This window comes from Pristis pectinata, chromosome 20 (assembly GCF_009764475.1).
Source record: "Pristis pectinata isolate sPriPec2 chromosome 20, sPriPec2.1.pri, whole genome shotgun sequence".
Classification (NCBI taxonomy): Eukaryota; Metazoa; Chordata; class Chondrichthyes; order Rhinopristiformes; family Pristidae; genus Pristis; species Pristis pectinata.
In genome coordinates, this window is record NC_067424.1 from 29,414,567 (window position 1) to 29,429,335 (window position 14,769).

The 14,769-nt window shown below is 38.2% G+C and overlaps 1 protein-coding gene across 2 annotated transcripts in view; it reads right to left on the bottom strand.

Annotated features, from left to right (window-relative positions):
• Positions 1-14,769, bottom strand: part of bltp3a (bridge-like lipid transfer protein family member 3A) — a 102,099-nt gene that overhangs the window by 34,163 nt on the left and 53,167 nt on the right. The window contains exons 7-12 of one of the 2 annotated variants that reach the window (XM_052034536.1): positions 14,201-14,371; positions 11,783-11,960; positions 10,535-10,621; positions 9,732-9,902; positions 7,234-7,272; positions 3,432-3,586 (exon numbers count right to left, since the gene is read on the bottom strand). In XM_052034536.1, coding sequence (XP_051890496.1) covers positions 3,432-3,586; positions 7,234-7,272; positions 9,732-9,902; positions 10,535-10,621; positions 11,783-11,960; positions 14,201-14,371 — 801 coding nt within the window. The remainder of the gene's footprint in view (positions 1-3,431; positions 3,587-7,233; positions 7,273-9,731; positions 9,903-10,534; positions 10,622-11,782; positions 11,961-14,200; positions 14,372-14,769) is intronic. The other variant, XM_052034537.1, reaches the window with a different exon arrangement.

The following is a 14,769-nucleotide window of genomic DNA, read 5'->3' on the forward strand; positions in this document are numbered from 1 at the left end:
TTGGTGAGGACTTCAGGCGGAGGCCAAGATAAATTGTCCATAGTCCTTCTGGTTGGAGGTGGTTAGAAATGCTTCAACCTGATCTTTCGCACCTACTTCATGGACACCTCAGACAAAACTGGCACAACTGCAGAATTTTGATCACAGCTTTGCTAAGCTTGTCTATAGGAAGGCCCTTTTGCTGTTCAGCAAAATAGTCTAATGTTGCAGTTTTCTGATATTGCTCTCCTTTTGCGATAGATTGGCACCTCCTTGAAGTACACCTGGGGTTATTCCTGATAATGCTCTACTGTAATCATTGAATGTGGATGAGTTATCTGGCTCGATGGTAATGGTTGTATGAGGAATATACTAGTGCACAAGGAATACAGATCATGCAGGAATGCAGTTTTACTGCTGATGGCCCATGGCACCTCACAGACATCTGGCTTTATGCTGCCACATTTATTCTTAATCTCTCTCATTAAGCATAGTGCTACTGCAAACTAACACAATAACGATGGCTTCAGTGTTGAGGCATGATGTGTCTCCACAAGTACTGTGCAGTGTTAGTCTATACTATCAGATTCATGAACAGAAGAATTTTTGACAAATAGGATTAGAAGGAAAAATATATCCAAACTTATCTCCATGTTTCCCCTGCTAACTAATACAGGCCCAGTCTGGCAGCTACATACTTCAAGACTTGGCCAGTTTGGCAGCAAGAGGTGCTAGCAAGTTGCTCTTGATTACGGACACTGAATTTCCCAGTACCCTTGATTCACTCAGTGAGACTCATCAGTTGAGGTGGCTAGTTGGTGCAGTCAAAGGAGGGTTCTCTTGCCTTTGTTGAGCTTAAAGCCATGAGACTTCAAAAAGGCCAGACTAATATTGAGGAAACCCAGGACCTCCTACTTCCAGAATGGCACCACCTCTGATTTACGTGTCTTGTTAGGACTGCTCATACCCAAAAGATGGTGACGAAGGTGGTCTGGGACACCAGCTTAAAAATAAGAATCTATGAAAATGACAATATCAGGCCGTGGCTTGACTGGTCTGTACGACAGTTATCTCAATTGAAGTATACATCTGCGAGAACAACACTGTAGATGTCTTGTTTCATTGCAGCAATTTGGTGCAATGGAAAGATTGGCTCTGTCATTTCAGAGGGTTAAGAGTCAACCACATTACTGCAAGTCTGGAGTCAAACAGAGGCCCACCAAGCCAAAAGCAGAAGACTTCCTTCCCTGAAAGACATTAGTGAACTAGTTTCTGATGACTTGTCTGTTCATTGTCACCAATACTGATACTTGATATTTCAAATTAAATTCAGTTAATTAAATAAACTGTAACATGGGATTTGAACCTGTGCTTCTGTACTATAAAGCCATGCCTCTGGAACGCTCAACTAATATCACTATACTATCTACTACTCCCAGTGTCCATCTGCATTTCCACTGTAATTATCTATGATACATTGACAAGTCTGAGTGCATGTTGCAATTCCTCAACAATCCTTCCACATTTTGATGAATACACTGTTAGCATTCTAGTTTTCCTTTAGCTTACAAATGTACTTCATCTGTATGAGCTGCTGGAGGTCTCCTATCTTCTTGGTCCTTTGTTCTAGGGCCTTGGAGGGCTTTGAGATGGAAGCTCATGGGTATCACCCGCCTTTTGTTAAATGAACTACTTTTTTTTTAATAATTTGGATACCTGCATTTTAAATCAATTCAATAATATTATTTGAAAGAGAAAAGAGAATTTCAAGTTATCCAGATGCACTGGAGCAAGGTGGCTTAAAATTCAATAACTCTAAACAATAAGAACATTTTTATTTTTGAGTTAAGATTACTTCAAAAGATTAAACTCTAGCAGAACTAAGCTAGAGTGTCTGAAAGTTAAATTCAAAAGGTACCCTTTCTCTGCACAACTTCTAACAGGAGATTAGAAGAATCAAAACAGATGATTAAGGTATGTAAAAATGGATTCAGAAAACAAGGCAGGCAAAGATACTTTCACAATGGATTAAAACTTTTTCACTGTTTAGAATAACAAATTATTAATTCATCATAAAATAAATTGAGAAAGGTCACTTTTTTTGAAGCAGAAGTGAATATGTTTGATTTCCAACAAGTATACCATGCATTACTTTTGAATTCCGGTCTGCGCTTTGGCACTGGCTTAGGAAATGAAAAGATTTTAATTTCCTGGTATTTAATATTGGCTAGAAAATTCTTCCTTAATTACACTTCTAGATTTGCATGCCTGCCAGTGATGGAAGGAAATAATGAATACTTATCAGTAATATTTTTAAACATAGGCCATAATCTGTAACAACACTGCTATACATTAAGATTGTTTTCCCTTTGGGTACCAAACTTGCAGACCAGAGTAAATATTCTAAACCAAAGCCTGAAGGGTATTGGTATAGTATTGTCACTTATACCGAGGTACAGTGAAAAGCTTGTCTTACAAACCAGTCATACAGGTCAGTGCATTTACATTGAGTTAGTACAGAGTGCATTGATGTAGTACAGGTAAAAACAATAACAGTAAAGTGTCGCAGCTACAGAGAGAGGGCAGTGCAATAAGGTGTGAGGTCACAACAAGGTAGATCATGAGGCCAGAGTCCATCTCACTGTGTGAGGGAACCGTTCAATAGTCTTATCACCGTGGGGTAGAAGCTGTCCTTAAGTCGGGTGGTACGTGCCTTCAGGCTCCTGTATCTTCTACCCGATGGAAGAGGAGAGAAGAAAGAATGTCCCGGGTGGGTGGGATCTTTGATTATGCTGGCTACTTCACCAAGACAACGAGAGGTAAAGACAGAGTCCAAGGAGGGGACATATGAAAATATATCATGCAGAAGAATTGTTGACTTTTCTCAAATGCTGGTAAAAGTTTAGTTTTCTCCAAATATATTAGTTTTGGGAATAAATGAAAAATTACTGAAACTACTGGTGATGTCAAATAAGGAAATTATCGTTGAGAGCCATACTGATAATCAACAAAATGTTTATCTAAACTGAAAGTTCCTAACATAGTTTACAAATCAGAATGCAATTTTGAGCACTTGTTCTATGCTGATTTCAAATCAGTAGGAGGGGATCAAATGGGTGCAATTCCCATTCCAATTCCATTGCTAGGTTGGTATTGCATCTAACAATTGATGGTGGTGGCTCCACATTGACTTGTGAATTGAAACAGTATGGCAAGTTTTAATTCAGATTAATGGCTCTTGAGAAAAGTTATGCCTTTACAATTTATAACACATTGAAATATTTAAGAGTTGAGAAAAATCTGGTAATAAGAAGGGTCAAGAGCATCCTCTGAAGCCATTTCTCATCCCCAGCATTGATAGATCAAAGAATGTATTTCATAAATGAGGAAAAAGTCATAAATTAGATTGAGAAGCATCATACACAGAGTCAATGTCAACACTCCATCCCTACCTGATAAACATCCAAGTCATCAACACGGACAACCACACAGCTGGAGAGCAGCCTACTCCACGTTAGTTTCCAAGAATCAGGAGAAGTAGCTGCTGTTGATTGGTCACTTGCTCGTCTTTTGCCAGAAGCACTTGCCTTCCAAGTTGGTGATCCTACTGTAAACGAGAGATGAAATTTTAACAGCCAATACTAAAAGTCACTGACATGGAGCAACTCCTATAACAAGACAATCCCTTTAGGTTTTAATGCTAGGATACAGATTTCTGTATTTCAGGAAATCCTACTATCTAGTTTTACTTGAGTGGTACCTTACGCATAATCCTGCTATGTGACAGATTTAGAACATGATGCACGATTTACAGAATTGTTACTGAAGCTAAAAAGCTGTTTCCTCTGGATGAGTAGCCTAGAATTAAAGGGTATCATTTTCAAAACAAACCATAGCCATTCAGGACCAAGAGGACACAAAATAGTTGTATCCAAAATCAAAATCTACAGACATTTGTGGAGAACTAAAGCTTTACGGAAAAATTTGCAGTCTCAGGGAGCTGCATGACCTACCCCTTTCTCTTATCATTCTTGCTGGTTTATGAAATGCTCATAAACCCAGATAAACCATGCAAGCCATTCAAATACTGAAAACAAGACAAAAAGGCTGTTCTCACTTAAGATTCATTGATGTATTTCCAGAAGAGTGCATTGGATATCGGTGAAAAGCTGGGACAAATTTAATTAAATCCTGCAGCATGTCACAGTTGACCTGTCCAGGAGTAATCCTGCAACACTGGATCAACTCGGTGTTTACAGCGGAGAAAATCACGGTTGCTCAAGAGATAAGGGAAACTAGTGGAGATGTTCTGGAGAACATTTGTATTACCAGGGAGGAGGTATCTGCAGTCTTACAGCACATTAAGGTGGATAAATCTCCAGGGATTGACCAAGTGCATCCTAGGACTTTGTGGGAGGCTGAAGGAAAAGTTGCAAAGGCTTTTCCAGAGATTTTTGCTTCATCATTAGCCCCTGGTGAAGTTCCTGAAGACTGGAAGGTGGCTAATGTTGTTTCTGTTGTTTAAGAAAGGTAGCAAGGACAAGCCAGAGAACAACAGACCAGTCAGCCTGACGTCGGTAGTGGGGAAGTTACTGGAGGAAATTGAGGGACAGGATCTACCAGCATTTGGATAGACAGAGTCTGATTAGGAGGAGTCAGCATGGTTTTGTGCATGGAAAGTCATGCTTGACAAACCTTAGAGTTTTTTTTGAAGCAGCAACCAAATAGGTGGAGGAGGGTAGGGCAGTGGATATCGTCTATTCAGACTTTGGCAAGGCCTTCAACAAAGTCCCATGTGGCAGGCTGGTCTGAAAGGTGAGGTCCCATGGAATCCAAGAACAGGTAGTTAGCTGGATTCAAAATTGACTCATAGGAAGGAAGCAGAGCGTGGTGGTTGAAAGTTGTTTCTCAGAATGGAGGCCAGTCACTAGTGGTGTGCTGCAGGGGTTAGTGTTAGGACCCTTGTTATTTATATAAATGATCTGGATGAGAATGCACAAGGCTTGATCAGTGAGTTTACGGATGACACGAAATTAGGAGGTGTTGTTGATAGTGAAGAAGATTATTGTAGATTGCAGGGGGATATTGATCAGTCAGGGAATTGGGCCGAGGAGTGGCAAATGGATTTCAAGTGTGAGGTGATGCATTTTGGAAAGTCAAACCAGAGTGGGACTTTTAAATGGTAGGGCACAAGGGAGTGTAATAGAACAGAGGGCATAGTTCATTGAAAGCGACGTCACATGTCGACAAGGTGGTGAAAAAGGTGTTTCGCAAACTGGCCTTCATTGGTCAGGGCACTCAGTATAGGAGTTGGGACGTTACGTGGCAGTTGTACAAGTCGTTGGTGAGGCTGCACTTGGAGTACTGTGGACAGTTTTGGTCACCATGGAAAGACTGCAGAAAAGATTTACGAGGATGTTGCCAGGACTAGAGGGCTGAGTTATAGGGAGAGGTTGGCCAGGCTAGTTCTTTATTCCTTGGAGTGTAGAGAATGAGCAGTGATCTTATCGAAGTTTATAAAATCATGAGGGGAATATACAAGGTTGACGGTAGCAGTCTTTTCCCCAGGGTAGGGGAGTCCAAAACTAGGGGGCATAGATTTGAGGTGAGAGGGGAAAGATTTAAAAAGGGACCCAAGGGGCAACTTTTTCACGCAGAGGGTGGTGAGTATATGGAACGAGCTGCTAGTGGAAGTGGTTGAGGCAGGTACAATAGTATCACTTAAGCAGCACTTGGATAGGTACATGCAAGGGCGAGGCTTAGAGGGACATGGGCCGTACACAGGAAATTGGGACTAGCTGGGTGGGCACCATGGTCATCATGGACTTGTAGGGCCGAAGGGCCTGTATCTGTCCTGTATTGCTCTATGACTCTATAATGCTGAAGAGTTCAAAGCAGAATAATGTGTCTCAATCATTCCAACTGGAAAGACTAGACTATAGCAATACAAGATATTACACCTTCATTCCCCATGCTGGGTAATCTATGATTTTAACATTAAGACACAGTATGATCTTTCTTTACATACTGCTTAATAATTCCATTAATATAAGCATATTGTTTTCCTCAGAGTACATCTCAGCTGAGGCTCAAGAACACCTGTTAATCAATACAAATTAAAGTAATAAAGACAGCTGCGAATTCTCTAAAATAGAGATCTTGCAAATTTTTTTATAAACGTGGTTTTAACTTAATCATTGGAAAAATGACAAATCTGTAAAGTTAAACTTAAAACACGTAAAAGTAGTTTCTAATAGCCAAAAATGAAATTCAAACCCATTCTCTATGGATTTGCAGTCCCAGCACATTACTCAGAATGTGTCATTACCTAACAGCAAGAACCTGTAATTTAATAGAATCCCTTTTGACCTGCATTCTGTTTTGCCTTTCATACATGCCCTTGTGATTTTATTCAATTCTTTTGAAAGTGGACTGAAAACTACAGCAAGGCAAGAGGAATAATTAAAATGCATTCTTTCCAGAAAGCAAGTCAGCCTGCAAATAACTTGTCTCATTTATTAATTCAATGTTATGAAGGGAAAAAATTGTGTCCAGTCTCATTTCAGTTTAGAAAATTATCCACCTTTATTTTTGATTTTGCTCTCAAGTTCCTAATTGAACACTCACTAATTTTGTTGAAAATTTGGCCGTTCATTTGTTCCCGTACCATATTCTGCAACCCTGATCAACTCGTGTGATTTGTCAGTAGCCTGCAAACGAGAATTTGCCATCTGCCTTTCTACTTGGGATACGGATGTCAAAAAGAAAAATAAACTTGGGTTATCATAAAATGGGAACTCATTGCCAATTTTACCAGAGAATTCTTCCATAAGGCATCAAGCATGGACAATAAAAATCTCATGACAATTATCTGAAAGGAGCTTTCCCAGATTGCTGACAAGTATTCCCCCTCAGCCAAAAATTGTCGTGTGTATAATTCACTGTTTATGCAAAAATGTTTCAAATTCATCTTACAACAAGATAGCCAGTCATTCATTGGAAAGTATGTTGGCTGATTCTGAGAACAAGAAAGGCATGACAGTTTATTCTGGATAATCTGAAGGGTTTCTTTGTGCTTAAACAAATAAAATTTGAAGTAGTCATTCATTTGAATAAGTAAACCAAAAAGAAATTAAGAATTTAAACCAAAAATAATAATTCATTTCTATAAGCTCTAATTCAAAGTATTTTTGAATTGCAAATAGCTTATCTAAATGAATTTTTCTGAAATTTATGTGCACAGAAAACATTCACCTCTTGCTGCTGAACTCCCAGCCCCAGAGTCTTGCAGACCTGTTGACAGAATGACAGGGGCAGAATCAATTTTCTGCAGCCTTTTTAGATCTGTGTTTGCACTGCCAATCCATTACATCAGGACCAAACAGCACTGTACAAGATTCTCTGCACATTTCAGAGCTCATATTTATGAAACACATGAGAACTGGCAGCACCTGCACTTCAAGTTTTAATCAACCCAAAATTAGAAAACCAACACAAGCTCGCATACAGTTTGTACCTGCACAACACCATTTCAGGCAGTGTATACTGTAGCTTTTTGTTGGCAAGAAAAGTTAAATTGCAGAATGAACCACCTTTCTACAAGGACGATACAAACAAAAGCTTGGCATGACAGCTTGTCAGTGGAAATTCTCTTAATTTTTCTGCACGAGGAATGCAATAGAAAATCTAGTAACTCAACCAAGAACTGGAATGGTGGAAGTGCAATGGCTGAAGTCCAGCACATAATTTCACAACCTTTGTGGTATCTTAGAAAGTGTATTTGCAATTTGTGATCATGTACGCTTCCATGTAATTTTTGCTTTTAGGTCAGAAGGTTAATCATACAACCTGTACAGCTGGGCTCAAGTAAGTCACCTAAACTGATCCCAGTGCCACCCTGAAAAAATCCATACTGGATGTGGTCCCAATCAGCTGTGTCCAATAACTGTATTCATACTAATCTGTTCCAATGCTTCATGTGGATGTTTAAGATCCTATAGGTCTATTGGTGAGAACTCTTAGCATAATGGATAAAGCCAATAACAGCTAAAAATAAACTTAAGTGATTAGCTTACTGCAATATCCTATTAGCGTAGAATGATTGCTGTTGTTATTTACAAAACAGCCAGGGGCACTTCAAAGCAAAAAAGTTACAAAAGTGCAGAGGGTGTACATTTCATTCATAACTTGAATATGGCATTCCATGTGCAGTGAAAGACATTTTAAAATCAGTTTAAAGTACAAATTAACCACAATTTATTACGCTTAATTTATAATGATTAAAGTAAACGTGATGACGTTAATCTTTTTCCCACCCCATATTTCATATCTAGAGCACAAAGCTGGATTTTAGAATGAATTGCAATTGTGGACTCCTTTTGCAGTTGTGACAACCAACAGGAAATATAGTTCAGATATGGATTTCAGAAGTGTCTGTCTATTGATGTGGCAATTTAAATACTCACAAAATAAAGAGCATTAGATTCAGTCTCACTCTAATGATAAATGACTTACAAGAACAGCATGGATTACAGCCATTAAGCAGACCATACTTAATGTTGCAAAGACAAGTTTTGCATCAGAGATACAGATATTTTCTGCAAACTACTATTTTCAAGCAATAATATTTCCCAGATAACATCAATACTCAATAACATTAATACTTGATAACATTATCTGGAAAAAAAAGAGTACAGTGTATAAAAAAAAAAGTACATTAGGGAAAAATGATGCATGGCAGTGGGAAGAATGAAGTCAGACAATACAAACTAAAGGATGCAATTTTAAAGGGATCCAAGAACACAGGCACCTGGAGGTGTTCATGCATAACTTCTTGTTAAGGCAGTAAGGTGGTGAACAAAACATTTAGGATTCTGTTCTTCATAAACAGAGGGATTGATATAGAACCCTGGAATTTATGTTAAATCTATAAACACTAGCTCAGAACAGCTGGAATACATTGACCAATTCTATGACCATAATAGTTCAATGGCCAGCAACCACTGTTAAGCTTATTACCAGGAAAGAATCTTCAGGCTTAGCCGTAAGGTGCCGCACCACTCACCCCAACCTGCACTGGTAGCCTCTGCACACTGAACCATGAACAATTCACTGCTACAGGAGCTCGAGCAGAAGGATATGCACCAGGTTCCCATCAGAGCAGTGGATAGCTGAGGACGGGTCTTTTTCTTAAAGCACAAGATACATACCCCCGAGAGTTCAAACTTGAGGACTGAGCTTGCTATCACAAACAAGTATTCTGTGGAGTAGCGCTAAGCAGGGTACTGGCGTATGTATTTATGTTGAACAATTTGCGTTTCGTGTGTGTAAATGACATTTTCTTTTCACAAACTTTGAAATGACTTTTCCACGGGACCAAGCAGGTCAAAAATATGGTCTGAAGAGATTCTAAGTGTAAAATTAGGCTTTGAAACCTAAACTTCATTTTTTTGCATCCATTCTCAACAAATACAGATTTACAAGAAGAGTTAAATGATTTTTCAGAACTTAAGTACCAGAGTACACTTGTGATCAGAAAATTTTGGACATACAATTTTTAGGAACAAAAGATGAGTCATAGGCCCCTCAAGTCTGCTCTGCTATTCACTAAGATCATGGTTAATCCTGTGCTTGAAGTCCCATGTGACGCACATATCCTTCTGTTGATCTTAGACTTCAATATACTCAAGTGAGCATCCACAGAAAAATTTGTTCAGCTAATTTTAATGAAAATCCAACTGTAAAGCACATACCTTTCCATTTACTGGGAGATTCCTTTGTTGGAGATTTTACAACTGTCGTGTCCTCATGGTGATCTACTATTGTTTGTACTTTGGACTGAAATTCTTGCAGCAGGTCTTGAACCCATTGTGCTCTGGATTCCATGGCTTCAGAGTGCCTAACCCAATGTTTACAACTATCATCTGCAAATGGAGACACACAACCTTGTTAATTAATGATAGATTCATACTTAAGAAATGAAGTCCAAAATCCTTTTGGTGAGCTTCAAACATCTTTTGGACACCATCTTGGAATAACATTAAATACAGTGAAAGGTTTGACCATCTATAAATCAGCACTATAACCAAGCCCACATTTACACTGGAGCTCCTTGAACTATGGTATCTAGTGTTCAGCCTCAGGGGCTTGGTTGTATAGCACCTAATATTTCCTATTCCTTGTTCAACCATAACTTTGTGGGTCTGAGGGCACTGGAAGGGTAATAATAGCGCAGTTGTCAGCTAATTTCTACATCGTGCAGAATGTTACTATCAGCAACCTGAAATAGTTACACATGGATAGGAACACGAATGTATATTTTTATACATGCCTTCCCAACTCAAGCTAACATACATTCCATACTAAAGCTTGGCCACCTTCTGCTCTAAACAGAAACAACAAGCAGATACTTCAACACAAATCAAATTTCCTTAAATTTTCACTCTAATTTTAAGGATTCCTGCTATTCCCTTGCAGCGTTTTTGCATAAAGAAAGAGACTAAATTAAAGTATCAATTATTTCATATACTAGTTCTTATAGCCTAAAAAAACTCACTTGCCCAGTGGAAAGGGTAGTAATCCAGACTCAAATTTTTAAATGTTAACTGTATAGCTCCTCCAGCTACTCGATGTTTGGACCCTCCTGCACAAAAATAAAAAAATTTACAGGTATAATTGAGGTGCAAAATAAATAAAAAGCAGAGAATTCTGGAAATACTCAACAGGTTAGGCAACAATTTGTGGCAAGAGAAACAGAGTTAACATTTCAGATCACTGACCTTTCATCAGAACTTCGCATTTATGGTTAACATTTCAACCCAAACATTTGACTCAGTTTCGTTTAGTAGATGCTTTTTGACTAAATATTTCCAGCATTGTGTTTTTATTTCACATTTCTAGCACTTGCAATTTTTTTGCTTTGATTCCTGTGAAATAACAACTCGTGTAGGCATGAGTGTAGAGGCAGATTGTGCTTCTAGCATTTGAAGATTTTTCTTTGTAGCTCAAGAATGTATTTCTAACGGCATAACACCCTCCCTAGACTATAGTTCTTTCAAAGGAAGATAGGATGATAATCAAAACTTGGATTGATGCAAAATCTTTCAAAATTTCAGGACAACCATAAACACACAATTGCTAAAACACTTAAGTACTGTCATTGACGTAAACCAGGAAACACAGCAGTCAATTTGTGCACAACACACTTCCACAGACGTGAGATAATCCGCTATAGGGAGGTTAGTTAAAGGATTAACATCTCGGAAGCTTTGAAAAATTTTGCAAAAGCAAAATTCTGTAGGGTGGCAGAGATTTGATATGAAAACAGGAAATGTTGGAAATATTCATCATGTTGGTAGCATTTATGAAGTGAGAAACAGAGTTAACATCCACTTCCTTGCATCAGAGTTGATGTGGTGTTATCAATTTGAAATTTCAACTCTGTTTCCACTGATGCTGACTGATATTCCAAGTATTTCTAACACGTTTCATTTCTCTTCCAATTATTTGCTTTCCTCAAAGATAACACCATGTGATCTTTTTGGTATAGCCAAAATCCCATATGGGCATATGTTCAACATCACGTTAACGAAAGAACATAACCAATAATGCAACATATTAAAAAAATTTCACATCCAATCACTTCCATGTCACATTTCATTACATCTAACAATATTAAGTGTGATAAACTTGCATGCTTTCTTTGCGGAAAACCTCTTCTCCCAAGAAGCTATGCTACGGAATAATAGAATAACCACTGGCCTGCTTAAGTTGGCTATTTGCAAATATCAAGCATCATTAGTACCTTCTTCCATGGAGGGACCATCGTCACATATATGCAAATCCAGCCGTGAGATATGACTGTGATAGGATGATTCTTTCACATCATACATTTCAAAGTACTGGCTAATGCTGTTTGAGCTGTTACTTGTATGCGGTGGTTGTGTTCGTTGCTGATGAGTACCAGATGCTAAGCCACTAGTCTGTAAAAGATGACATTCACAACTTTAACTAGTGCAAGTTATTGTTAAGCTGCAGTCAAATGACTATATTTGCATTTTATTAACAAGTTATACAGCTGCCTCACTGGTTGAAAGGCCATCAGCTCTGGAAGTAGTATGCAATTTGTAAAAATAAACACACAATGTGTCTCACAGAAATTGTCGAAGACTCAGTGTTGTCCAATGTCCAGGAACATGTTACTGGATGCAGTCAATGGAGACATCACTAAGCAAAGGATTTATGGGGAACGATTTCTTTACTTAATACAATATATATTACAAAGATTACCACCTACATTTTGTACTGTAAAACTGAGATCATTTAACCAAGCACAGTATTGATTTGAAACAATTTTGTCTGGAATTCTGTCATTGTTTCAGAGATTACATGCATAAATTAAATTATATAATATTGTAAAATAAAACTATACTAGTTCTATTTCCTCCTAGATCACTAAAAAACAAATAAATATTGGTTCACAAATGAATAGTTTTGTTTCCACCCCATCCAAGTATTTAAATATTTTAGTAGTTGCGTATTTTGGGGAAAAAAAATTGACCATAATTTGTGGCAAACATTTACAAATACCACTGCAATTATGGATGAGGACAGATGAGTGATAAAGCATAGAAATCCAAAATGTATTATTGGAAATGCGCTACAAAGCCATCAGCATCATGATAAAGGTGAATTCGATATCTATTTCCACATTCAAGTATGTTCATCGGTTATGTTCCTGTACCTGCATGACAAATACAAAGTATATCCGACAATGAAAGTCAGAATTTAAAATACTCCTACGCCCTATCAGCTTCTCTGCCTCTGAAAAAGAGTTAAAATGCTTAGTCTTAAATTTCTGGATTTAGCTGGAGATCTTTAAATTACATAATCATTACTTAATGCAATCTTTTTGTCTCTTATTGGATGTAATTGGATATACAATACACTGTTCTAAATGATATCCCTTTGCAGTCCTTGTAAAATTTCCCCTTAACGCTCAAGGTGATGCAGAATTGAATGGCTCCTTCACTTACATTCTAGGAAGTTGCAAAATACTGCCAACACCAAGGCTGATGGTTGGTTTCATGGTTTGTCGGAGACTTCCAGCAAAAAGTTACCTTTCCTTTTCAGGTGCATGTATAAAAACATCACTCAGTGCTATTTAGAGAATAAATACCTCATCATTGTCGTAAAGTCTTCAAAGTTTAAAATAACATTGAATAATTTATGCTGAAAATGTCTGTTCGGGCAAACATCCAAGTGTGGCTTGATTTAAAAAAATGTCTTGGAATTTCGTTGCCTCTGCTGGTGCTCTGACTCTTTTATGGCCATATCTGTGGTGACTGGCTGCAAGTGGATGAACTTTTGTTATTTCTGCCACCCACTTGTTCTCCCTTACTGAGGAATTGTTTGTTTCCAACTTAGGGATAACATAGAACAGAACAGTACAGCACAGGAACAGGCCCTTCAGTCCATGATGTCTGTGCCAACCATGATGCCAATCCAAAGAACTCCCACCTGCCTGCACATGGTCTATATCCCTCCATTCCCTGCCTTTTCACATGCCTGTCTAAATGCCTCTTACATGTTGCTATGGTGTCTGCTTCCACCACTTCCCCTGGCAGCGTGTTCCAGGCTAAATCAGTTTATGGATAGTTTTCAGGAATGGAATCCTTGTGTAACCTGGGGAGTGCCTGTACTCTAAAACGTCTAGGTAGAAGTCGATGTTTTGGTCAGTTACTTTTAAAATGAAATATCACACATATAATTGTAGTCCAGAAGATAGCTGCAACAGTTCACAGGTAACTTCAGTTAACAGCCATCCTTTACTTTCACAAAGTAAACCAAACAGAATAAATAAAACATGTTGCTGTGAAGCCAAAACAAGAGAAACCAACTTCACAAGATGACTAGCAAATGTACCCCATCAATTTTAGAGCACACCACAATGCTTCTGCCCTAAGACAAAAGTTGTTAAGCAAGTCTCCTTGATGACACCCAATAGGAAAAGCAGAAAAATATTCTTGTATCTGTAAGAGCATTTACAAGACAAAGATCTACTTCAATAAATTAAAATTACATGTCAAATTAAAGAAAATCATTGGAGGTAGAGAAAAAAAATCTAAAAGTAAAAGAAATGAAGTGTAGGAAACCTGCAAATTAATACATTTCTCAGTTCTTATTACTTGGAAACAAGCAGCTCAATCTCATTTGCACTAACCCCTGCTGTGTCCGGAGCCATTCTCTTCCGCTGTTTGGCAGAATTTTCCATAGCTTCGCTGAGAGACTGTGCATATTCAATCATTGCTTTCAATTGCGAGTCAGTGAGAACCCACAGCAAATCATCCAGCAGGAACATGAGCTTCGAGCCAACTACATTGCAATCCTTCACCTGGTTAAAAAAAAAGTTGTTATTATTTTTCCACACTTGTTTGGTGACTAAACTTTGTAAAAAACCTTCACGTGTAGGCAATTAATCAAAGTGGTCGAGACGCAGATTTTTACTAATGACATTCTGTCCCTCCTTTTCCACTGAGGATCTATTTTCTTAGGTAGTTACCTGGTAAAATAATATGAATTTGGTAACCACATCCAAACTTGCACTAATCACAATCACCTATCAAACTCTATTCTCACTGAACAACATTGGCCCTTACCCAGCAACATTTTGACTTTCAAAATTCTTAACTTGCTCTTGCAAGTTACACCATGGCATTACCTCTTATCATCTGCACCCCCTTCCCCAGTTCTGGGCTCCACGCATCCATGATTTTAATCACTCTGCTACCA